Below are 25,036 nucleotides of genomic sequence, written 5' to 3' on the forward strand. Positions count from 1 at the left end.
ATATTCATTTTAATACTTGCAAAAAGCCAACCATAAAATACACATTTTTCACCTGCTCCGAAGGTCTCGTGGTGTCCTCAACGCATTGTCAACCTGGCCAGGCGTCCTTTGTGCTCCCAAAAAATATATTTTGGGTTTTTTCCTCGGGGTTTTGGGGTGTGCTGATGGACACCCCAGGGAGGGAATGTCCGAGCGAGCAGCAGGAGGAGGTGCTGGGATGGACGGAAGAGTTTGGGGCGGACAAATTTCAGCGGGCAGCGCTGGGGGGGGCCCGGAGGGGTTGGAGCCTCCCAGTTTGGGGTCTCCATCCCCATCCCAAGGACACCAGGGAGGGAATGTGGATGTGGATGGGGGGACAGAGGGGGGGTGTGCACATGTCCCACAGGGTACAGCGGGGTATTTTGGGGTGCTGATGGGGGAGGGGAGTGTCACAGAGCCCGGGGGGGCTCAGGGGCCACACGGTGCCGCCGAGGGGTGAAGGTGCCGGGGGTCCTGGGGGTCCCGGGGTGCTGGGGGATCCCCAGGTGTGAATGTGGTGCACACAACACGCACAGAGCCCCCGTGGCAGCTCCCACGCGTGTTTCCCCCTCCTCAAAACTCCGTGAGCCTCGGGAAATACGGGATTACCGTATTTACAAATGTCAGTGCGCTCCGCCGGTGCCGTAATTATTCCAAGTGCGCATCGCGCCGGTACCGTAATTCTCATCGCGCATGCGCAGTGCCTCAGCCGCGCTTTCAAATGCGCATGTGCAAAAGAAATACCGGATTTTAACGTGCGCGTCGCGCTACCGTAATTTCCCATTGCGCATGCGCACTGAAAGCAACGCATTCTAAATGCGCTCCGCACCGTTACCGTAATTCCAGATGCGCATGCGCATCACCACTAAAATAATTTTGGTTGCGCATCACGCAATTACCGTACCTCGGCAGGCGCATGCGCACCTTGGGTACCGTAGTGTCCAATGTGCATCTGTTATCCTGCGCCCCAGGGCGCATGCGCACACGGAGCAGGGCAGTTCCAAGTGAGGCTCGCGCAAGTACCGTATTTACAGACGCGCATGCGCCGTAGAGCCTAAAGAGCCGCACCGCGATACCGTAATTCCAAATGCGCACCCACAACTGCCGCCTTTCCAAGTGCGCATGCGCACAACTACCGTAATTACACATGCTCATCCAAGCCCGGCTACCGTAATTACAAATGCGCATCCCAAGTGCCGTAATTCCAAAGGTCCCTTACTTCCCAATGCGCGTGCGCGTTATAATTACCACGTCTAATCGCGCCTGCGCGGCACCTACCGTATTTCCAAGTGTGTATCGCGCCCTCCCGTAGCTCCCAGCGCGCATGCGCAGCACACCTACCGTATTGCAACAGCGTATAATACCAGAACTACGGTGTTTCTAAACGCGCATGCGCACAGTTACCGTAATGCCCAAAAGAGAAGCGCAGTCCCCTAGTCACAAACGAGCGGCTCCCGTAATTCAGAGTGCGCATCCAACACAAATACCGTAATTCCGAGTGCTCATCCGAACATAAATACCGTATTTCCGAGTGCTCATCCGAACACAAATACCGTATTTCCGAGCGCGCATCCCAAAACTCGCGTATTTCCAAGTGCGCATGCGCGCAGCCAAGCGGCCGTAATTCCTCGCGCGCGCCGCGTCTCCGTGGTTACCGTAATTCCCCGCGCGCACGCGCACCACGCTCCACTCCTTCCCCCCCCGCTCTACCGTATTTCCCAGCGCGCACGCGCACTCCGCCCGAACCCCCCCTCATTTGAATAAGGGCGTGGCTCCCCCGCGGTAAAAAGGGGGCGTGTCCCGCGCCGGGCCCCGCCCCCTTGCTCTGCCCCCATTGGCCGCGCCGCCGTTGTCGCTGGTGACGGGGACGCGGCGGGGCCGCCGCGCTCGGAGCGCGCCGGGAGCGGAGCGAGGAGCGGCCCCGGCGTGGGGGGGGCTCGGGGTCGGTCACGGGGGGGGCCATGGGAGCCCGAACCGGGGCCGGGGCCGGCGGCCGCCAGCGGTGAGAGCCGCCGGGGATCATGGCGGAGAGGTGAGCAGCGGCACCGCGGGGGGGGTGGGCTGGGTGGGGGGGGGGGGGGGGGGGCTGCGCTGCTTACCCCCCCAAACCCCCCAAAAACCCCCTTTAGGGACCCCTTCTTGCATCCCCCTCCTCATCACATGGCGATTTTGGGGGTGCCCCCCCCGCTTTGAGGTGCCCTTGGGGGGGGGTCTTTGCCCCCCACCCCCCATCGGTACTTTGGGGGGGCTCAGCCCCTTTTTTTTGGGTGGGTGGGGGGTTGTTCCGTCCTCCTCCGGCTCCGATTTGGGGGCTCCGCTCGGGTTTTGGGGTGCATCCCCCACCTGCGCTGCGTCCAGGTGTTGGTTTGGCCGGAGAATTCCAAACCCCACTCCCAGATTTTTGGTGCATGGATTGGGGATGGGGGGGGGGGCTGGATGCGCCCACCTGGATCCCCGTGGATGCGGGAAGGGGGTGGGAAAAGGGGGATGGAGCTCAACCCCACCCTGGATTTGGGGGAGAATTGGGGAAGGACGGGGAGGATTGGATCCCACCCTGCTCCCTTTGGAGGGGTTAAATCCCACCCTGCTTCCATTTTTGGAGGGGTTTGGAGGGGCTGGATCCCACCTGGAGCAGCTGGATCCCACCCTGCTCCTCTCAGGAGGTTTTATGGAGGGGCTGGATCCCATCCTGATCCATATGGAGGGGTTAAATCCCACCCTGCTTCCGTTTCTGGGGGGTTTGGAGATGCTGGATCCCACCCTGCTTCCCTTTTTGGAGGGGTTTGGAGGGGCTGGATCCCATCCTGATCCATATGGAGGGGCTGGATCCCACTCTCTTCTCCTTGAGGTGTTTCATGGAGGTGCTGGATCCATCCTGCTCCTTATGGAGGGGTTAAATCCCATCCTGCTTCCATTTCTGGGGGGTTTGGAAGTGCTGGATCCATCCTGCTCCCTTTGGAGGGGTTAAATCCCACCCTGCTTCCATTTCTGGGGGTTTTGGAAGGGCTGGATCCCATCCTGATCCATGTGGAGATGCTGGATCCCACCCTTCTCCTTCCAGAGGGGTTAAATCCCACCCTGCTTCCCTTTTTGGGGGGATTGGAAGGGGCTGGATCCATCCTGCTCCCTTTGGAGGGGTTAAATCCCACCCTGCTTCCCTTTTTGGAGGGGTTTGGAGGGGCTGGATCCCATTCTGCTCCTTATGGAGATGCTGGATCCCATCCTGCTCCTTCCAGAGGGGTTAAATCCCACCCTGCTTCCATTTCTGGGGGGTTTGGAGGGGCTGGATCCCATCCTGATCCATATGGAGGGGTTAAATCCCACCCTGCTCCCTTTGGAGGGGTTAAATCCCACCCTGCTTCCCTTTTTGGGGGGGTTTGGAAGGGCTGGATCCCACCCTGCTCCCTTTGGAAGGGCTTCTGGAGGGGCTGGATCCCACCCTCTTCTCCTTGAGGTGTTTCATGGAGGTGCCGGATCCCATCCTGCTCCTTATGGAGGTGCTGGATCCCACCCTGCTCCTTCCAGAGGGGTCCAATCCCACCCTGCTTCCCTTTTTGGGGGGTTTGGAAGGGCTGGATCCCATGGAAAGGATGGGAAGGGCTGGATCCCACCCTCCGCAGGATGAGGAAGGGGGGGTTGAAATCCCACCTTCCTCCCTCGGAAAGGTGATGGAAAAAAGCTGGATCCAACCGCACGGGATCGGGATCGCGGGGGGGAAGGTGCCGGCAGCCCGGGATGGATCCCATGGGATGCGGGAGGTGTTTTCATGGAGGTGGAAGGTGTGGCAGGGCGAGGGGGGGGCAGCTCTCCCGGCGGGAGTGGGTGTGGATGCGGGGATGCGCCGGGAAAGGGGAGCGGGCAGGGATGGAGCCGGGTGGGATGGAGATGGGGAATGGGGCGGGGGGGCTGCAGCGGGATGCGCAGCGCCGGAATTTGGGGCGGGGATCTGGAGGATCCGCTGGTTTTGGAAAGGTGGATGGGCAGAGTTGTTTGGGATTTGTTTTATTTAGGGATTATTTTTAAAAATTTTTCCCCCCCTCCCCATTCCTTGCATTTCCCTCCGGCTGCGAAAACTGCAGGATGGGAGTGGAGTTATTTATTTATTATTTCCTTATGTATTTATTTCCTTATCTATTTATTTCCTTATTTATTTATTTCCATATCTATTTATTTCCTTATTTATTTATTTCCATATCTGTTTATTTCCTTATCTATTTATTTCCTTATCTATTTACTTTCTTATCTTTTTATTTCCTTATTTATTTCCATATCTATTTATTTCCTTATTTATTTATTTCCTTATTTATTTATTTCCTTATCTATTTATTTCCTTATCTATTTATTTTCTTATCTATTTATTTCCTTATTTATTTCCATATCTATTTATTTCCTTATTTATTTCCTTATTTATTTCCTCATTTGTTTATGATTTTACTCCCCCATTTATCCGTTTCCCCCGTTTATATTTATTTTTTTCCCCCCTCGCTTATTTCTTTGGTCGTTCGTTTATTTCGTTGTTCATCGAGTCATTTATTTATCCTCTTATTTATTCCCACTTTAATCAACCCCTTGAGTGACCTCTACGGAGAAATCCGCAGCTGCTCCGCGGCTCCGGGGCCTCACCTGGCACGCGCAGCTGGGTGGGATTAAGGGAAAAAAAAAACAAAAAAACAACAAAAAAACCACATTTTCCGTAGAAAATCGATGGATTTGGGATGTTTGGAGGGAGCTGCGAGCAGCAGGTGGCTGGGACGGGGCTGGAATTGGGAATTGTGGCGCTTCCCTCCGTGTCCATCCAGGGGTTGGTTGGGCTCCTTCCCCCACAGAATTTTCCCAAATGGAAATCCCAAAATCGGCGAGATTGCGAAATGTGGGGATGGGAGATTTTGGGGAAGGGGGAGAGCGGCAGGATTTGGTTGTGGATACGGATTCGTCCGGGAATGTGGGATCTTGGGTTATTCACGTGGTTTGGTGTTGGATTTTGGAGCTCTCCGAGTGTTATTCCCTGTGGATTTTGGGGGGGATTGGGGGTTGTGTTCCTTCCCCATCCCTCGGGATGAGCATCCAGCAGCCTTCCCCTTCCTCCAAAGGGATTTCCTTGGAATATCCTGAATTACAAAACCCTGGAATGGTTTGGCTTGGAAGAGGCCTTAACCCCACCTAATCCCGCTTTCCACGATCCCAGGTTTTTCCAAGCCCGATCCAACTTGGCCTGGAGTTGGAGCGTGGGATCTTGCTGACAGGGAGCAATTCCAGTCCTAAAAAAGCCTAAATTTGGGTGAATTTAACTCCAAAAATTGGAGTTTTGTGTCACTGGTGGTGACTCATGGCACCAGAAGCAGGGATGGATTTTCAGGATAATCCCAACATTAATCCCATTGGGAAGGAGCATTTTGGTGCCTCCTTTGGGAAGAAAGGCCTGTGGGGATTCCCTCGTTTCCCAGGGAATTTTTTGCTTTTCCCACACAAATCCTGGACTTTTCCAGCTGCAAATCCACACAATCCAAGGTCTGGACTGTCTGTGAGCCAGATGTCCCCGGGCTGCTCTTTTCCAGAGGGGCTGGAGATGGGTTCAAAGGGATTTTTGGGAATTTCCCGCTGTGCCGTGGGATTGGCTGCTTGGGGTGGCGGGAGCAACGAGGGGTCAGGGATTTATGGAATTGTTTAGGCTGGAAAAAGACCCTTAAAATCACGGAGTTCAACCCCAAAAAGGTTGGAAAAAAGGGAGGCTCCTTTCCAAATCCTGGCTCAGGTTGTGTTTCACGATGGGTTTTCCTGATATCCATGAAAATTGGTCAGTTCGGTTTTATCCCGATTTTTTTTTGGGAATTTATTCACTTGTGCCACTGTTTTGTTGGGACAAGGAGAATTCCAGGCTTCTGGAAAATGTTGTGTGCGTGGTTGGTTGGACTTCACAATTCCTGGGAACCCACTCCATGAAAATCTCATCCTGTGGGCTGCCAAATCCTTTCTTTAGGGATGGAGAATTCCTGATGCATCCCATAGGTTCTCCCTATGGATAATCCTGATGTTCTGAGCTCCAGGGAAGGAATTCCCTCAATTTTGTGCCCCTTTGAAGCTCTTCCCCCACCTCCATTTCCCAGAAAATTTGGATGAATCTGTAGTTTTTTACCTGGATTTGATGGTGACCTATTTATCCCAAAATTCCAGGCTTTTTGGAACTCCTTAAACCATTCCCAGGAAACCAAAGCTTTGCGGTCGTTCCTTTCCTGAGAAATGATGGATTTTGGAGTCCCGCCTCTGGGAATTTGGGAACAGACACCACAAAAAACCCAACCAAATAATGACCCGAAAACCTTTTAAAAAAATCCCGAATCCAAACCACAAAACACAGCTGGGAATTCAGGCAGATTCCAGAGTCAAATTGGTGTCAAATCCCGTAAAACCACACATTCCCTGATGGTGGAACAGAGCCGTGGAAGGACCTGGATTTTGGGGAGGGATCCCAAATCATCGGATCTGGGATTTTTGGGGCTGTTCTGCAGCTTCTGTTTTATGGAGTTTTTCTTCAGGAATGTTTGCTCCAGATGATGGGAATTTCATTTAGATGGTGAAGATTTGGTTAAGACGATTCCAAAGTTGTTCCAGTGACCTTTTCCTTCAAAAACAAAAATCCTTTAAATCACCATTCCTTGCTCTTCCTCCATCCTCTCCCTCCCGTATTTTTGCTCCAGTGATTATTTCCTTACTTTATGCTCTAAATAACGCATTGAACCCCGACCTTTCCTCTTCCTCCTCTGGCTCTTCCCAAAAATAAACATTCCGGCTGGAATTTATTTCCCCCCCCGCCCCCCACTTTCCAACTCATCCAGGCTGGCTATTTTTAATTCCAGCCGCCAAGAAGTGTTTGAGGGATAAATGTGCTCCAGGTGCTGAGGGGAAGAAATGGAGCGCTCCAGACCTCCCAGTGCCCTTGGGAATTCGTTCTTATCCCTGAAATTGCTCCCAGGGATCCCCAAATCCCGGGGTTTTTTTGGTTTTCCAGCTCCTGAAAGGATCGCGTTGTGCTGTTCCAATGGGAGGGACCTCCCATGTCTCAAATTCTTCATCCCTCGCTCTTTCCTTGACCTTCACAGATCCAGGGATTTGGTTTATTTCCTTCCTCTTGCTGCTGCCTTTTGAATATTCCCACATCCAGCTCCTCCATCCCGATTTTTAGGGAATAAACCCACCAATCCCAGTTTTTTTAGCAAGCTGAAAGCATTACTCTGACTTTTGGGAAGCTGGATATCCCCATCTCCACGTTCCCAACAGGAAAATAAATCTTATTTCCAGTTTTTTTCAAGTCTTTCCCAAAAATAAACGGGAAGAGGCAGTGGAGTGACCCAGTGGTGTCATTCCAAGACCAGGAACTGCCGTTCTCACAGGGAAAGACGTGAAAATTCCTGATTGTTGAGGAAGTTCTCGTAAGACTTGGAGCAAATGAGGCCTGGAATGGACTCTCAGAGGGAGAAAGTTTTGTTTGTTGGATTTTCCTGACTGTGGGATCCTGGGAGGTTCCGTTCCTGGCTGGAATGGGGCTTGGAAGTTTGGTGTTCTGGGTTGGAGCAGAGCTTTCGGAATGGTTTGGGTGGGAAAGGGACCTTCAAGACCACCCACGGGCAGGGACACCTTCCAAAATCCCAGGGGGCTCCAAGCCCTGTCCAGCCTGGCCTTGGACACTTCCAGGGATCCAGGGGCAGCCACAGCTTCTCTGGGAATTCCATCCCAGCCCCTCACCACCCTCCCAGGGCAGAATTCCTCCCCAAATCCCATCTGTCCCTGTCCTCTGGCAGTGGGAAGCCATTCCCTGTGTCCTGTCCCTGAATCCATTGTCCCAAATTCCCTCTCCAGCTCTCCTGGAGCCCCTTCAGGCACTGGAAGCTTCTCCAAAGTTTTCCTCCCTTCTCCAGGTGAACGCTTCCAACCCTTTTCCCATTTTCCTGGGATTTCATCTCCTGGGCTACAACTGCCTTCACCCACTCTGTCCCTTTAATCTTCATCACCAAAAAACACAGAAAAATCCCTGGATTGAAGCACGGCTCCTTCCTTATGGTCTTTTCCCTACGGAAAACCCGCGCGCCCGATCCGTTTGCGCCGGGGTCGGATTCCGGCGGATTCCGGGCCGCCTCTTCCCGCGGTGCTGGCATTTTCCTGCCATCCTCGTTGTGTTTTTATTGATCTTCCCTCTCTGCTCTGTGCCAGAATGGAAACATCTTCCAGCGGGTCGGAAAAGCCGTTGGAAAATGTTACTTTGGGAAGCGCCACCACGGAATTACTTTATAAAAAAATTGATCTTCCTCATGCGCTTCACACCCAGCTGGGAGAGGTCATGGAAAAGCATGGAAAAGTGCAATTATGGGATGGGAACGGGGCGGTTTCCTGTCTGGAAGAGGAGGATGGACAATGAGGTGCCTGGGAATGACGTGGGAGTTTCTGTTGCTTTGGAATTTCAACCCGCCGTCGATCCGGGGCGTTGGGAGCGCTGAAATCATGGAATCATGGAATTGGGTTGGGTGAGGATGTAGGGATCACCCAATTCCACCCCCTTGCCAGGGGAAGGGATAATTTCCACTATCCCAGGTTGCTCCAACCTGGCCTTGGACACTTCCAGGGATGGGACAGCCATGGAATTCTCTGGGAATTCCATCCCAGCCCTTCACCACCCTCGCTGTAACAAATTCCTCCCTTAAATCCAGTCTGAATGGATCAGGAATCCTGCTGGCCTGGAGGTCTGGGATTGCTGATTCCTGTGGGGATGGTGCCAGGACGGGAGCAGCTTCCCTCGGGATTGGTGTGTCCCTAATTAAGTGTGTCTGGATTAAATGGAGCAGTCGGGCAACAAAAACCTGGAAAAGCCTCTTTATTTCCCATTAATTCCACATCAAATTGATTTTCATTGCAACCTCTGCCTCTCCCAAGGAGCAGAGACCGTTCCCTTCCCTATTCCCACCTTCCCTGCCATTTCTGGGAGACGCTGTTGGATCTGTCAGAGCTGCCAGGAAGGAGAAAATTCCAAACTTTAGGAGCCTTTTTCTTTTCCCATTTCTTCTCCTGCCTCTCTGACATCTCCTGAAAGTCACCTTGAGGGATCCATATCAGAGCGTGGCTATTCCATGCTGGGGATTTTCTTTTTGGAAGTGGGTGTTGCTCCCAAAAAAAATAAAAAAAAATAAAAATCCACAGTGATCCAGGGAATTTTCTGTCTGAGAATTTTCTGTTTTAACAGGAAGTTCCTGGGCTTTTTTTTTTTTTTAATTGAGGAAAATGCTGTGCTCAGGACTCTCCAAACCCCGATAAGCGAGTCTGGAATTATTCCTGTCCTGTCACGCTCCAGCTCACCTGAACAATTCCCCATTTTTTCCTCAGCTGGGAGGGGCACGGAAAGGGATTTTTATCAGGATGGAAGTGGGAATAAGATCAAAGAATGGGTTGGGTTGGAAAAGGGACCTTAAAAAGAATTCCCAACCCCCTTCCACGGGCAGGGACACCTTCCACTATCCCAGGTTGCTCCAATCCCATCCAGCCTGGCCTTGGACACTTCCAAGGATGGAGCAGCCACAGCTTTTCTGGGAATTCCATTCCAGCCCCTCACCACCCCCATCTCAATGCTCAGAGCACAGAATGAGGCTGGGAAGTTTTTTTTTATGGGAATAACACAGGGAGGAAAACAGATCTTAATTTATCATCTCCGTAATCCCCCAAAGTGTTTTTTGGGAAGCTCCAAACAGGAAATCAGCGCAAACCCCTGGGAAAAGCCAAGCTGGGTGTGCAGGAGGAGCAGGTTTGGCAACAGATCCCGATACTTTTCCACATAGGAAAATCCAGATTTTTAAGCCACAGGTGGGATTTGCTTCATTCCATGTGTTCCTGGGGCATTGCCTCGGCTTTATCAGCTCATTAAGTGCCTTATCAGGAGGGATCTGTGGCCTTTGGAATTCTGAGGTGCCAGTCCTTTGGTCAGTAGGGATCACAGAAAAATCGGGATACTCCTGGCATGTGCAAATATCTTCCCTTAAGGATTTTAACTGTGGAAAAAGTGGCTTTTTGGGGGGGGATAATTTTGTGGGAATACCTGGATCAGGGAAGTGGCATTCCCACTGTGCAAAGGGACCTCAAATCCCGGGATTGGTTTTGGGCCCTTCATGACAAGAAGGACATTGAGGGGCTGGAGCGTGTCCAGGGATGGGAATGGATTTGGGGAAAGCTCTGGAACATCAGGAGCAGCTGTGGTGGGAAAAATGAGATTTTTAGGGATAAACAGGCTGAACTTAAGAGTTGTCCCTCCTTGTGTCAAATCCCACTGCAAAGTTGGGAATTTAGATTCCATTCTTCATTCCCTTTCCCTCCAATGAAACACAGAAAACTCCTAAATTTAGAAAACTCCTAAATTTGGAAAACTGAGAGCCTGGATATTTCGGTGCTGTGAAAATTTTCCCTGTGGTTGGTTTTGTTCTGGAGAAGGGAATTTCAGAGGGTACAAACCTGCCCGCGGCAGCTATTAAAGGTTGTCGGTGACTCACGGATCTCCCTCCACCCACATTCCCTGATCCAAGCGTCTCGTTGCTCTTTTCCTGATTCATGTCAGGTTTTCCCGGGTGCCAGAAATCATTTCACCTTCAGGAATGCTCTGAGGGGATCTTGGGGCTTCTTCCAGCGCCTAAAGGGGCTCCAGGAGAGCTGGAGAGGGATTTGGGATAAGGGGTGAAGGGATGGGACGCAGAAAATGGCTTCCCACTGGTTGGATGAGATACTGGGAAGGAATTCTTCACTTTGAGGGGCTGGAATGAAATTCCTGGAGAAGCTGTGGATGCCTGGAAGTGTCCAAGGCCAGGCTGGATGGGGCTTGGAGCAACCTGGGATAGTGGAAGGGGGTTGGAATTGGATGGGCTCTGATCCAGTCCCTTCCAACCCAACCCATTCCATGATTTTGTGAACTTAAATGGAAGAACTTAAAGCTCCATCGAATTTTGGCTCAAGCAGGATTTAGAGCGGGAATGGAAAGGCACAAATGTCCGAGGGGACTGCAAAAACCTGGAAAACTGTCAAAAAACAGGGATTGGGATGGAAAAGATGAGAGGGGAATGAGGAATAAATTACTTGGGACCGATGTAGGTAAAACGTAGAATCATGGAATTGTTTAGGCTGGAAAGGAGCTTTAAGGTTGAGCCCCAGCTCTCCCAAGTGGATTTTGGATCCCTCCTGGACTGCCCTTTCCAGGAGGAATTCTCCCAAAAATATCCCACTAAACCTCTCCTGATGCTACTTGAGGTCACTTCCACTTGTCCTATCCCTCATTCCCCTGGGGGAAAATCCCGACCTTCACCCGGCTCCAACCTCGGAGCAGAAACTTGTGGGGGGAAAAAATCCCAATTAAGTGTGGAATTAATCCAAAGGGACAGAAACTCGGGAGAAGAAAACTGGATGTGAAGGAGGCCGAGGACGCTCCGGGCTACGCGTGGAAGTTGCGTGCGCGGAGAGGGACGTGGAGGCTCTTTGATTGTGATTGGGGATGAAGTGCAGGCTCGGGAAAAAAAAAACAGGGAAGTTTGGAATGATTCTGCAGAAAAAACGAGCCATGCTTCAGTTCCTAAATCCCTGTTTATGGAGAATGCGAAAATATTCCAGCAAAACTTAAATCCCGAGGAATGAAGGGAGATTTGGTGTTTCCTCCGTGTGTTTTTTAGGAATTGTGGTTCCTGGAAAGTTGTGGAATTCAGGAGGCCTTTGAGGGATTGGGGGTAGGAAGGGCAGGAATAAATGAGTTATGGATTTGCCTGAAATTGTGGGAATTAGCACTAGATAGGCTTTTTAAGGAAAAGTCTTGTTTGGAGCTTCTGGAATAGTGGGTAATATTTTCTGTAGTCAGATAAATGTGTAAAAATCCCTTTTTTTAACCAGGAAAGTTTACTGCAGGAATTGCTGGAGCAGGAACAGGAGAAACCTTGGAGCAAGGGTCAAATCACCAAAAAAACAATTTGGCTCCTTCAAAGAACTGAGAATTCCAAGGGAAAGCTCCAAGGGATTGGGAGAGGCTCTGTCCTTCATCCCAAATATCTGAGGGATGAGGGAACAGGCAGGGATCTCACTGAGGTGGTCTGAGGATGCCCCAGAACAGATTTTTTTTTTGGATCCTTCTCCATGAATGAACCTTTGTATTTTCGACAAAATCTGCCTGGAAATGGTTTTTTATCCCATCTTTTCCCTGCGAGATACCAAAGGAATGGCAGAGGAAGCAATGGGAATAGGAGGGCAGGAGAATTGGGAGGAAAAAGGACAAAAAGTGTGACCGTAGCAGGAGCTCCACATTTGGAGAAATTCCAAGTGGAACTTGGGCACGAGGAGAACATTTGGGAAGATGCTGATGGAACATTGGAGCTGGCTGGGGGTTGGGATCTGCTCCCAGGGGAAAAGGGACGGGACCCGGGGAAACTCCAGCCATGCCAGGGGAGGTTTCGGCTGGATTTTGGGAAAATTCCTCCTGGAAAGAGCTTGGCACAGAGAGACTCGGAATATTTTTGGCTGGGAAGGATAACGAGATTCCCTAAAATGGATAAATGGATTCCCTAACGCAGAATCCATTTGGGGCAGGACCCATTTGATGCAGGAGATCAGAAGAAGTCCAGTTAAAATTCCCAAAATAGGAATGATAAAGGGTGTCAGATCTCTCCTTGTCTTCTTCTAAATCAGAGGGAGAAGCTCCAATTGAGCTTTCAACCCTTTAATCCACCAAAACATATTTCCAAGGAATGCTTTTTTTCCTCTATTCCTCGACTTAAATAGAAACTCTTCCAACCTGCTCCGTGTGTTGCACTTACTCCTTTCCCAGTTTTAGGTTCTCTTCCCCTTGACAAATTTCCTTTTATCCCGAAAAAGGCCTTGAACTGCTCCAAAGGGCGAAAATACTCGGAGCAGATTTGGGTTTCTTCCCACATCTGACTCAGGAACTCTTCTGTCAGCTGGAGGAGGAGGAAGAATAATTTAAAATATTCAACCCTTCACGAGCAATGCTCCAAGAACATTTCTAATGCAGCCGGAATAAGATTTGGGGTTTGGAGCTCTCTCGGTATTGATTTGTTGCTTCAATTTGTTCGTTGTGCATGGAGGCAGGAAAATGTTTTATAAAAAGATTTCTGAGCACACCCCGCGATGGCTGGACCATCACGGAGTTGCTTTGGCTGTTCATGGTTAATTTGATTTCTATTTAAAGCCAGCAGGGATTTATTTTGTCGCGTTTCAAAGGAGAAAAAAGGGAGGTGTGGGCGGATCTCATCGGGACCCTGATTTAGGAGACGTCTCCTCCTTCCCCACCTCAAATTGGAGCTTTTTTATCCTGAATTTCTGTCTCACCCTCGCCTGGGTGCAAGTGGCATTTGTCAGCCTGAGGAGAGTAAATTACAAACATCCATAAAAAAACCCCAAAACCCAAAACAAGCCCCAAATCTTGATGTTTAAGGAATTTTCCTGCCTGCCTCCTCATCTTCCTTCGTTTTTAGCTGCACTTTTCAACCGTAGCTCCCAAGAGCACGGGTCATTGACTTTGAGACTGGCAGATGAGATTCCCTCTGGCTCCGACGTCGCTCCGAGGAATCCGTGTCCGGACAGGCGGAATTGAGCCGGGTGGGCACCGCTGGGTGAAGAACCCAACGAAGGCATTGCCTGGGGGTTGGAAACGCCCTTGGAGCATGGCAATGTCTGGCAATTACTACTTTTCCCTGGAAATTTGTTGCCCAGGCAGTTGGAAGAGTTTTTTTTTCTCTGTGTTGGAGTAGAGGTCGGACTCCCGGGATCTTGGAACACCGCGGCATCCTGGAATCTTTGCCTCAGTTTCTGGGCAGGGATGTTGGGTGGTTCTTGATGAGTTTCTGTTCAAATGTTTGGGTTTAAAGGGTATCAGTTGGGAAGGCCTTGAGGGTTGGGATAGATTTTCCTTTCCCTGAAAAAAGTGGATCATGTTGGAACAGGCTGGGAGAGCTGGGAATGTCCAGCCTGGAGAAGAGGAGGATCCAGGGAGAGCTCAGAACCTTTCCAGTGCCTAAAGGAGCTCCAGGAGAGCTGGAGAGGGACTTGGGACAAGGGGTGGAGGGACAGGACACTGGGAATGGCTTCCTACTGCCAGAGTGCAGGGATGGATGGGATTTGGGAAGGAATTCTTCGTTGTGAGGGTCGTGAGGCCTGGAACGGAATTCCCAGAGAATCTGTGGCTGTGCCATTCCAAGGCCAGGTTGGACGGGGCTTGGAACAACCTGGGATAGTGGAAATTGTCCAAGGCAAGGAGTTGGAACTGGACAGTCTTGAAGGCCCTTTCCAACCCAACCCATCCCAGAATTTTGTCCCGCTGGTGCCACTTTGGAAGGAGGATCTGCCGGATAACGAGACCTCGGAGCTGTGGCCGTTGTGTGGCCAAGGTCCAGCTGGCTGTGGACCTTCTCCATGGACGCTCAGCGTGCTTGGAGAACATCCCAAGTGGCTCAAAGTTGCAGATCAACAACTTTTTGGGTGGTTTGTGGTGGTTTGTGGTGGGGAACATTCCCTGTGAGCTCACTCGGGTGAGTTGCCCGCGTCGCCTGAAACCCGTCCCCGCGCCAGACAGGCCGAGCGAGTCCTGGAGGCTCCAACAACGTCTCATCCATGCCCAAACAACCACTGCCACCCCCCAAACGCTGGGATGAGATCGTTTATCCCGGCAGGCAGCTGGTGTGGTTCCTTCCAGTGTCTGGGGGATGATTTCCCTAATTTTCCTGCTGCTCCAACCGTTTAATCAGCCAGCAAATTGCAGGCCTGGCTGATTCCCGCCTTATCTCCCGGCCTTGCTGCTCGGGTTCAAGGGCCCTGCTTGGCTTTGTCGTTTCGGGATGAGCTCCCAAACTTCTTTGAGGGCAGAATTAGTGGGATTAAAGGCTTTGGGCACACAGGACCTGCTGGTTCGAGCAGCTTCTCCAGGAGAGCAAACTTTGTTTAACCACAGGAAGCATTTCAGGTTCTTTGAATCTTTGCAGGTGAGGAGGAGCCTTTCCTTGAAAAGCCCCCCCAGTGACTCAGCCACATCCAGCTCGAACCCTCGGGAATCGCGTTAAATCCGCCAAATTCCCCTGACATCCGTAAAAATTCCATGACGTAGCATCCCTTTAACCTGGTTACCTGCTTTTCCCATGGTCTTTCAAAGGGATCCCTGCGTTTCCTCTGCCCTATTTTCCCTCGGCAGCTCCGTCGCGAGGGTGACACGGATAAGAAGGGAAATTTTCTGCTCTCCCACGGGGCCAGGAGCCTGATTTGCTCACTGGGATAATCAAACCTTCCAGCTGCTTTGTTCCAGGCGCCTATTATTGGAAAAGGAGGCTGCTGTGAACTCTCACAAAGTGTTTGGAAGGCTGGAATTCAAAGGGAAGCAGGTTCAGGAGGAGGATTTGGTCACCTCACCCTTTTGGAGAGGGCGTGGGAGTTGGGATTTGGGTCATTTGTTCTTCCTGCGTAACAAAAACAGATCCTAATTGCTACAAGTTCTTGTTATTATGCCAAAATTACCGTGACAGGTAAACCATTCCCGACGTTGTCATTCCAAAAATGACAACACAAAAAGTGAATCCTTTTCTTGATGATAATTCCCTGTTTTTCCAGTCCACAGTTCCCGAGCTTGGGTGATGGGTGGGCTGGATGAAACTCTTCCCGTTCCATGGTGGTTTCTCTCCTGTTTTGTTCTCCAGAGTGGTGGAGTTTGGCCTCCTGGTCCAAGAAATCTTTGGAAATGGTTCTCTAGGATACGGTGGGATTTTGTGGGTGGCCTCATGCAGGACTCAACGATCCTTGTGGAATAGCTGGGCTTATTCCATTATTTTGATTCCGTGTCTTTGAGAATCTTTCTGTGATTCTCACCCTTTGTTTTGGGGTGCCAGGAGTTGGAAAAACCTGGGAATATGGGGAAGAAATAATTTTACTCTTAAAATCAAATTACTGGCCTTAAAGCAGGGAATAATTTCATTTTGGATGGAGTGTGGATGATGGAAATGGGCTCTTTGCTGTAGAGTAGCCCCAGCACCATCAGAATTCCTAAAAATGTTTTATTTTACGGATCCGCTTCATCAGCACCCAAGACCACCCAAAATATTCTTCCTTGGGAAGACTGAGTTCCTGGCGCTTAAACCTCCCCAGACTGGTTTAAAACTCTGCTTTGAGCCCTGAAGACTGGGAAAATCCTTATTTAAATATTCCTTATGCAAAGTGCAGCTCCTGACTCGACTGGTGCCGCAGGTATTCCCTTGTTTTACAGCCTGATTATCCCACAGCAGTTTCTCCTACGTTTCCAGCTCCCGTCTGCAGCTCCAACCACAAATCCCAAAGTTTTGAGTCAGCTCCTCATCCCAGCTGCCTCCGGAGCGCTTCTCTCCCACACGCACCCGGCTCCTCTTCCCTTGGCTTTCCCACTTGCCAGCCCAGCAATCATTCCCTGCTCTGGTGGTGGAAAAATAGGGATTAATCATCCTGACAGCTCCGTGATGACTTCCAGGGCACCTGATTTAAACGGGATGTGACAAAATCTTATTTGTCGTGTCTGCCCTCGCCAGTCACCTGCTCTTCCTCCTTTCCTTCACTCTTGGTTTAAGACAGGCTTGGATTTGTTGGAGCAAATCCAGGAGATGCTCCAAGGGCTGGAGAGAGGCTGGGAATGTCCAGCCTGGAGAAGAGAAGGCTCCAAGGAGACCATAGAGCCCCTTCCAGTGCCTAAAGGGACTCCAGGAGAGCCTTTGGAGAAGGGATGGAGGGACAGGACACTGGGAATGGCTTCCCACTGACACAAGGCAGGGATGGGTGGGATACTGGGGAAGAATTTCTGGCTGTGAGGGTGGTGAGGCCTGGAATGGAATTCCAAAAGAATCTGTGGCCACTCCATCCCTAGAAGTGTCCAAGACCAAGCTGGAGCAACCTGGGATAGAGGAAGGTTCACTGCCCCATGGGATGAGATTCTGGGAATCTGGGAAAGACTTCCATGCCCATGGCAGGGGGTGGGACTGGATGATTCTGAAGGTCCCTTTCCACCCAAACCATCCCATAATATTTGTTTTTTGGAGGTAGCTGGCTCAGCTGTGCTAGAGCAAGATGTTAAAAATCCCAACCAATTATTCAATTTTCTTCAACTCCTCATCATTCCTGGGCTCCATCTCCCCGAAAACCTCGTTCTGCCTTATTTTTTTGGGATTTTGGAAGGTTTTTTTCCTTTTCCTCATTTTTCCCCTTCCAAGGCCTTCAACCAGAGCATTCTACTCATGCCTTGGTTCTTCTCCTACCTGTGGAATACACGGCCACTAAACCAGGATTTTCCCGGCTATCCCAAACTTCTTACAGGCTTGGAAGGTCTGAGAATTTTATTGAGAAGCCTTGTGGAATTCGCTGGAAAATTTACCCCCTCCTGCCTTTATATCTCACGTTTTCCTTCTGCTCCATTTCTCCTCGCTTGCTTTTTTCACACCTTCCGCATCCTCCTTCACGGCTCCGGCAGAAACTCCTTCATCCCCGCAAGGAGAGACTCGGGATTCTGTCGGAAAGCTGCAGAAGCACAAAATTATCCCTTCTGGCTGCTTTTCACGGAGCTCCTGGAGCCTGGTAGAGCCACAGGGATGTGCGAATTCCATCCACAGGTGTTTCACGGAGTTGCTCCTCATTTTCTCTCATTTTTTTCGGCTCAAACTTTGAGTTTCCTCCTCCTCCCATCGTTTTTTGGTCGCTCCCTGTTGGAATTGTCTCACATCAGGTGTTTGAATATGTCTCTTAGAATGATGGAATTGTTGGGGTTGAGATTTCCATGCTGAAGGAGTCCAGCCATTCCTCCAGCATTGCCAAGGCCACCACTGGCCATGTCCCCAAGCGCCACATCCGCAGGGACGTTAAATCCCTCCAGGAATGGGGATTCCACCTCTGTGCCCGGATCGGACAGCCTGAATATTCCCAACATCCAACCTAAACCTCCCCTGGCACAGCTTGAGGCCATTTCCTCTCCTCCTTCTTCCCTGGGAGCAGATCCCAACCCCCACCTGGCTCCAACATCCCGTCAGCATCTTCCCAACTGTTTTCCTCGTGCCCAAGCTCTGCCGTTCCCTTGGAATTTCTCCAACTGTCGAGCTCCTGCTACAGTCACACTTTTTGTCTTTTTTTTTTTTTTTCCTCCCCATTCTCCTGTCCTCCCACTCCCATCACTCCCGCTGCCATTCCTTCAGTATCTTGCAGGGAAAAGATGTTTTCATACGCCGGGATCTCGTGGAGTCTTTGATGCTCGGATATGCAAATTTATTTGCATCTCCTTTGTGCTGCTGGTACCTTGCTGCGTCTTTCAGGTGCTGGATTGTTGATCCAGTTCCGCTGTATCCCGGTGGGAATTAACCCTCATGCTGGGAGACTACTGGTAGCTGTTAATCCATGGGGAAAAAAAAAAACAAAACCAAAAACTGCATTAATTCCTGTCAGTTTTAGCACGGAGTTTTTTGGCTGCTGTGAGTCGTGAACAAGAGGCTGGAGGGAAAATTCAGGGTGTGGAATTTGGAAAAAATGCAGGGAAAAGAGAAGTTGTGGCAAGGATATCCCGTGATCTTCCTTCTGCTGGAGCAAAACGAGTCCCGGTTGTGTCAAACTGGGAGGAAATGATAAAATTTTCCTTTGGTTTCGGCGGGATTCCTTGGGAAGAACTTTGGAGTTTCGTGGGTGGTTTAAGGCGCTGTCCCTGCTGGATGAGGATCCCTCAAAGTGAGGATTGGAGGGCTCTGTCTCAGCTGCAATTCATGGAATCCTGGAATGCTTTGGGTTTAAAGATCCCATTACAAATCTTTGCAGAGTATCCATTTCCCCAGCTACTGGGAAAGTGACTCCTATCCACGGATATCCATCCCGTTTTCCTCAAGGAAAAATGCAACACAATCCCTCCCTGGAGGAAATTAAATTTGAGGGTGTTTTGGAGGAAGGAGAAGTCTGGAGCAGGTGGGTCATTCAGCTCCTTGTATCCAAGTTTTATTATGGATACGGCACGTTTCCTTCCGATGGCGATGGGAATGCGATCCGTGCCGTGCAGCCAATGGGCTGGCTGGGAAGCCAAAATAAACAGCGTGGAGTAGGAGGAGGAATTTTGATGTGTCAGGGAACGAAATCAGGGGTAGGTTGGCGTGGAGTTGATTCGAGCCTCAAATGGGAGGAATTTCACCCGGAATTCCTGCACGGAATCTGAAAATGAATTCCCTGATTGTTTCTGGAGTGTTGATGGGCATTGTTGTCCTGCCCTGCCATGGATTTCTCAGTTTTTGGAGTCTGTGGGAATGGGTTGGGTGGGAAGGTGAGGGAAGGTCGGTCCAGTGTGGAAGGTTGGGAATGATTGTTCTGGAAGGTGAGGAAGGGTCTGGTGTGGAAGGTGAGAAATGATCGGATGTGGAAAGTGAGGAACAATCTGTTGGAGAAGGTTGGGAATGGTCAGTGTGGAAGGTGAGGAATGATCCAGTGAGGAAGGTGAGGAATGATCCAGTGAGGAAGATGAGTGTCCAGTGATGAAGGGGAGGAATGATCCAGTGAGGAAGGTGAGGAATGATCCAGTGAGGAAGATGAGGAGTGTCCAATGAGGAAGGTGAGGAATGGTCCAGTGATGAAGGGGAGGAATGATCCAGTGAGGAAGGTGAGGATTGGTTCAGTGAGGAAGATGAGGAATGTCCAGTGAGGAAGGTGAAGAATGATCCAGTGGGAAAGATGAGGAGTGTCCAGTGAGGAGGGTGAGGAATGGTCCAGTGAGGAAGGTGAGGAATGATCCAGTGAGAAAGGTGAGGAGTGTCCAATGAGGAAGGTGAGGAATGGTCCAGTGAGGAAGGCAAGGAATGACCCAGGGAGGAAGGTGAGGAATGATCCAGTGAGAAAGATGAGGAATGTCCAGTGAGGAGGGTGAGGAATGGTCCAGTGAGAAAGGTGAGGAGTGTCCAGTGAGGAAGGTGAGGAATGATCCAGTGAGGAAGATGAGGAGAGTCCAGTGAGGAAGGTGAGGAGTGTCCAGTGAGGAAGGTGAGGAATGATCCAATGAGGAAGGTGAGGAATGATCCAGTGAGGAAGGTGAGGAATGGTCCAGTGAGGAAGGTGAGGAAAGGTCTGGTATAGAAGATGATGAGCAGTCCCAGGAGGAAGGTGGGGACCGAACCTGCAGGGAAGCTGAGGAACAATCCCATATGGAAGGTGAGGAAGAGTCTGATGTGGAAGATGAAGAAAGCTCCAATGTGGAAGGTGAGGAGCAATCCTCTGTGAAAAGTGAGGAGCAATCCCATGTGGAAGGTAGGGACTGATCCTGCACGGAGGGTGAAGAAGGCTCTGTGGGGACTGATCTGGTGTGGAAGGTGAGGAAGAGTCTGGTTTGAAAGGGGAAAAATGTTTGGTGTTTGACCTGAGGAGTTCAGTGTGGAAGGTGAGGAAGGGTTCAATGGGGAAGATGAGGAACAATCCCATGTCTATGGGATTGGTCAGGAATGATCCTCTGTGGAAGCTGAGGAACAATCCCGTATGGAAGGTGAGGAAGAGGCTGGTGTGGAAGATGACGAAAGCTCCAATATGGAAGGTGAGGAGCAATCCCAAGTGGAAAGTGAGGAAAGCTCCAGTGTGGAGGGTGAGGAGCAATCCCGTGTGGAAGATGGGGACAGATTTTATGTGAAAGGTGAGGAATAATCCCATGTGGAAAGTGAGGTGTGGTCAAATGTGGAAGGTGAGGAATGGTCTGGTGTGGAAGGTGGGGACGGATTTTATGTGGAAGGTGAGGAGCAATTCTGTGTGGAAGGTGGGGACGGATTTTATATGAAAGGTGAGGAATAATCCCATGTGGCAGGTGGGACAGATTTTGTGTGAAAGGTGAGGAATAATCCCATGTGGAAGGGGAGGAATAATCCTATGTGAAAGGTGAGGAATGATCCCATGTGGAAGGTGAGGAAGAGCCTGCTGTAGAAGACAACCCAAAGAACCATTTGGGGTGGGCAGGAAGGGCCCCGTGCCTGTGCTCCCACAATCTCCCGGTGTTCCGTGGCCCCCGCAAGCCACGTGCGCTGCTCGCTCTGTGCCACCCCTGAGCCAGACCTCCCCCAGTGCAGCTACAGCAGGATTGAAACTCACAACCAAAACCTGCTTTTACCCTCCCGGTCCTCAGGTCCATCCCAAATCCCACGGCGGATGCTGAGGAGCGCTCTGGCTCCCGGCAATTAAACCCCGCTAACGACGGAATCGCTCGTTCCGTCCCTCGTGATTGCAGAGGGACGCTCCTGGCGCAGCCTCTTAACGAGCGCCTTCCAACACGGTTCTGCAGCACTGAAAAGAGAAAAAAAAAATAATAAAATAAAATATGCATATTTTAAGGAGACAGATTGCTGCCTTCATCTGGCTCCCTGATTAGATGCCAGGGCGGCACCGTGCGACAGGAATTCCATTCTTTTCCTTCCCTCCCGTCTTTCTTTTCCCTCTTTTATTGAAATATTGTTGCGCTGGGTGGTTTTTGATTCTCTGGAAAGATTCACTGCTGGGGGCAGGTCCCTCTTTGCTGCCTGAACTTGTGAAAACCTTGAAGCCTCCAGGCCCAAAGGTGACCTGCAGAGCTCTGCAGGATTTTTTTTGGGAAGCAGGAACACGGCGCTGACAGCGCCATTGGCTCTGGGTAAATGCAGATTTAAAGCACAACTTGGGCTTGTTTTGCCCGTGCTGCTCTTCATCGAAATCTGAATTTTCAATGTAGTTTTCAAAGGTTTCCAAGCAACCGTGTGTGGTTGGCTTTGGCACGATCCCAGCATCCTCTCTCTTCCTTTGGGATGGCGCCAGCCAGGAAGCTTCCTGCTGGTTTGGGCTGGTGGGAGACGGCCACCAATGTCCTCTGCTCTGGGAACCCGCTGGCTGCCGCTGCCAGGCCGTGGAGCTGGGGCAATTTTTCCCTGGAATTGCAGATTCCAAGGGTTTGGGGCCTTCCTTTTGGGCAGAATCCCCCCGATGTTGAGGATTATAGGAAATGGGATGTCACCGTTCTCCACTCATGGATTGCTGCTGTCTAGTTCTGGGGTCCAGCACTGGAGGGATGTGAAGATGCTGGAGCAGGTCCAGAGGAGGCCCCGGAGCTGCTCCAAGGGCTGGAGCCAGGCTGGGAGAGGTGGGAATGTCCAGCCTGGAGAAGGGAATGATCCAGGGAGATCTCAGAGCCCCTTCCAATGCCTGAAGGGGCTCCAGGAGAGCTGGAGAGGAACTTGGGACAAGGGATGGGGTGACAGGATGCAGAGAATGGATTTGATCTGGCAGAGGGAATTTGGGATATTGAGAAGGAATCCTTCCCTGTGAGGGTGGTGAGGGGCTGGAATGGAATTCCCAGAGAATCTGTGGCTGCCCCATCCCTGGAATTGTCCAAGGCCAGCTTGGATGGGGCTTGGAGCAACCTGGGATGGTGAAAGATGTCCCTGCCCACGACAGGGGGGAGAAATGTGAGGAGCTTTAAGATCCATTTCAACCCAAACCATTCCACAATTCCGTAACGAAATCGGATTTGGCCGGTGTCCACCGTGGCGTTTAATGCTGTAAAAATCATTTGCTCTGCCACGACCTTTCCTGTGATGCTCTGATGGGTTTTTTTCCCCTGTTTGCTGCACACGCTGGGAGTAAAATCCAATCCCATTTATTCCACTGCGTCTCCACAGCCCAAATCTTGGAGTGCTGACGTTTTAATCCCATATTTTAACACGCTGCTCCCTCTCCGTTCCCCCCGGCCTGTTGCAAATCCAACCTTATGGAATGAAGCTGGAGAACAAGACTCCTCCATTTTTTTGGGATAATTTTTTTCCCCCATATCAGTGAATTTACTTTCCTGGCTCTCCTGATGTTCACACAAGCCTGAATATTTCTAAATTAATATAAAATCTTAATTTCTGTTTGCTTGGCTTCTCCAAAAGGTGTCCTTGCCCAGCTGGGAAATTGGGAAATGTTGGTGTTGTCCCACCTGGGAGCGGAAGCCGCAGGAATTCAGCCACAAAATCCTCTTGAGTAACAGCGGATTTTGGGAGTGGAAAATCTAATTTCAGTCCTGGAGAGCCTGTGCCTGAGTCCTCTCCTGGTCCTTGAGCAATCCTGCCAGGGAATAACAAAACCTGGGAGGAGAGGAAGGCTGGGAGCGTCCTGGTGTGCACGGGCCAAAGGAGGCCCAGGAAGAAACCCGGAAAATTCCCTTTGAAGGGTCGCCCTGTTGGGCTCCTAAATCCTCCTGGAATGGTTCGGGTTGGGAAGGACCCTAAAGTCCACCTGGTTCCATCCCCTGATTATCCCAATCCCTTTGTCCGGGCAGCTTTTCTGCAGAAAGGTGAATTCCGTGGTGGCCGTGGGGTTTGGTTCAGGCAGAGCCATCACTCCAGAGGCTTTTCCAGGCTGGAGGGACTTGGGCTCCCTTCGCGGGGTCGGGTGCAGCCCCCCAGGAGGAACGGGATGCTGGCAGTGGGATCCTGGAGGGAAGGGATGTGGCCGATGGATTTGCTGCCTTTGTTTCCCGTGGGAAGTTTGGTTTGACTGAATTCTTCGGGAAAGGGCCTGGAAGGACAGGACAAGGGGAATGGCTTTAAATTAACAGAATTTGGGATATTGGGAATGAATTCCTCCCTGTGAGGGTGGTGAGGGGCTGGGATGGAATTCCCAGAGAAGCTGTGGCTGTCGTTGGATCCCTGGAAGTGTCCAAGGCCGGGTTGGACAGGGCTTGGAGCATCCTGGGATGGTGGAGCGAGGTTGGAACGAGATGATCTTGAAGGTCTTTTCCAACCCAAAGCATTCCACGATTCCATTTCAAATTGTAACAGCAGCATTTCTCTGCGGGCTCCTCTTGAACTTGGTACCTTTTTGAATGAATTTATTTTATTTAATTTATTTAATTCCAATTTACAGTTATTTGAGTTAGGAGAGGGAGGAGAATCCAAGTGACATCTCCCGTTGAGGAATAATGCCAAACTTCCTCTTAACCAAAATATTGCTGCTGTTCTTGCTGATCGTGGAATTATTTTGCTTGGAAAAGACCTCCAAGGTCATAAATTCCAACTATTAACAGCAGAGAGCTGTCATTTCAGCTGGAAAGGTCAGCACGGGTTTTTAGGTGATATTTAAGGTGAGATTTGGTTGGAAACCCAGGACAAGAATCCTTTTTCTGAGCCCCTGGGATTCCAGGTGGGCCCGAAAGGATGGATCTGTCCTAATGTGGAGCTTTAACGGATTACTCGGAGATCATTAAAATCTCTCTGATCAGCAGCTTTGATCATCCCTGATTTTTGGGATGGCAGCTGCGTCCTAAAAGTCTTGCAGAGCGAGGGATCCTGGCTGGCTCCCGATGGATTGGGAATTTCCATGCCTGGTGGATTTTTGCACACGCAAGCCTTGATGAGTCGTGATGGCTTCATTAGCTCCGGAGCAGCTAACGAGCAACCAGGATGGCAGGCTTGGAGCAAGTCATGGAATTGTGGAATGATGGAATGATGGAATCCTGGGATAGTTTGGGTTGGGAGGGATCTTAAGGATCATCCAGTCCCACCCCTCCACAATTTACAGGGACATCTTCCACTATCCCAGGTTGCTCCAAGCCCTGTCCAACCTTGGACACTTCCAGGGATGGGGCAGCCACAGCTTTCCTTGGAATTCCATCCCAGCCCCTCACCAGCCTCACTGGTTGGAATTCCTTCCCAATATTCCATATAAACCCACTCTCTGTCCATTAAGAGCCCCTCCTTGTCCTGGCATTCCCAACCCTTATGTCCAGGGATGGAAACAACTTCCCCCAACCTCCTTTTGAAGAGGTCCAGGACCAAATTGAACCTTTAATTTTATTAAATGGAATTAGAGGAGTAAAGCCCTAATTAAGAAGGGTTTAACAATAATCTCTCGGAACGAGCAAAGTCGTGGTATCCTGCCTGTGGACTGGGCCACGCTCCACTCCCTGGTTTTTTTTGGGAATGTTTTGTAATATAGCTTTTGTAACAGAGTTTTGTGGCTCTTTCTGACTAAGAATTTATTTACAAAT

The 25,036-nt window shown here is 50.6% G+C and overlaps 1 protein-coding gene across 1 annotated transcript in view; it reads left to right on the forward strand.

Annotated features, from left to right (window-relative positions):
* The first annotated feature begins 3,738 nt into the window (after positions 1-3,738).
* ARHGAP39 (Rho GTPase activating protein 39) overlaps positions 3,739-25,036 on the forward strand; it is a 109,279-nt gene continuing 87,981 nt past the window's right edge. Inside the window, exon 1 of the mRNA XM_064399650.1 lies at positions 3,739-3,797. Within this exon, the coding sequence (XP_064255720.1) occupies positions 3,754-3,797 (44 nt within the window). The 5' untranslated portion in view covers positions 3,739-3,753. The remainder of the gene's footprint in view (positions 3,798-25,036) is intronic.

Source organism: Passer domesticus, chromosome 1, assembly GCF_036417665.1.
Source record: "Passer domesticus isolate bPasDom1 chromosome 1, bPasDom1.hap1, whole genome shotgun sequence".
NCBI lineage: Eukaryota > Metazoa > Chordata > Aves > Passeriformes > Passeridae > Passer > Passer domesticus.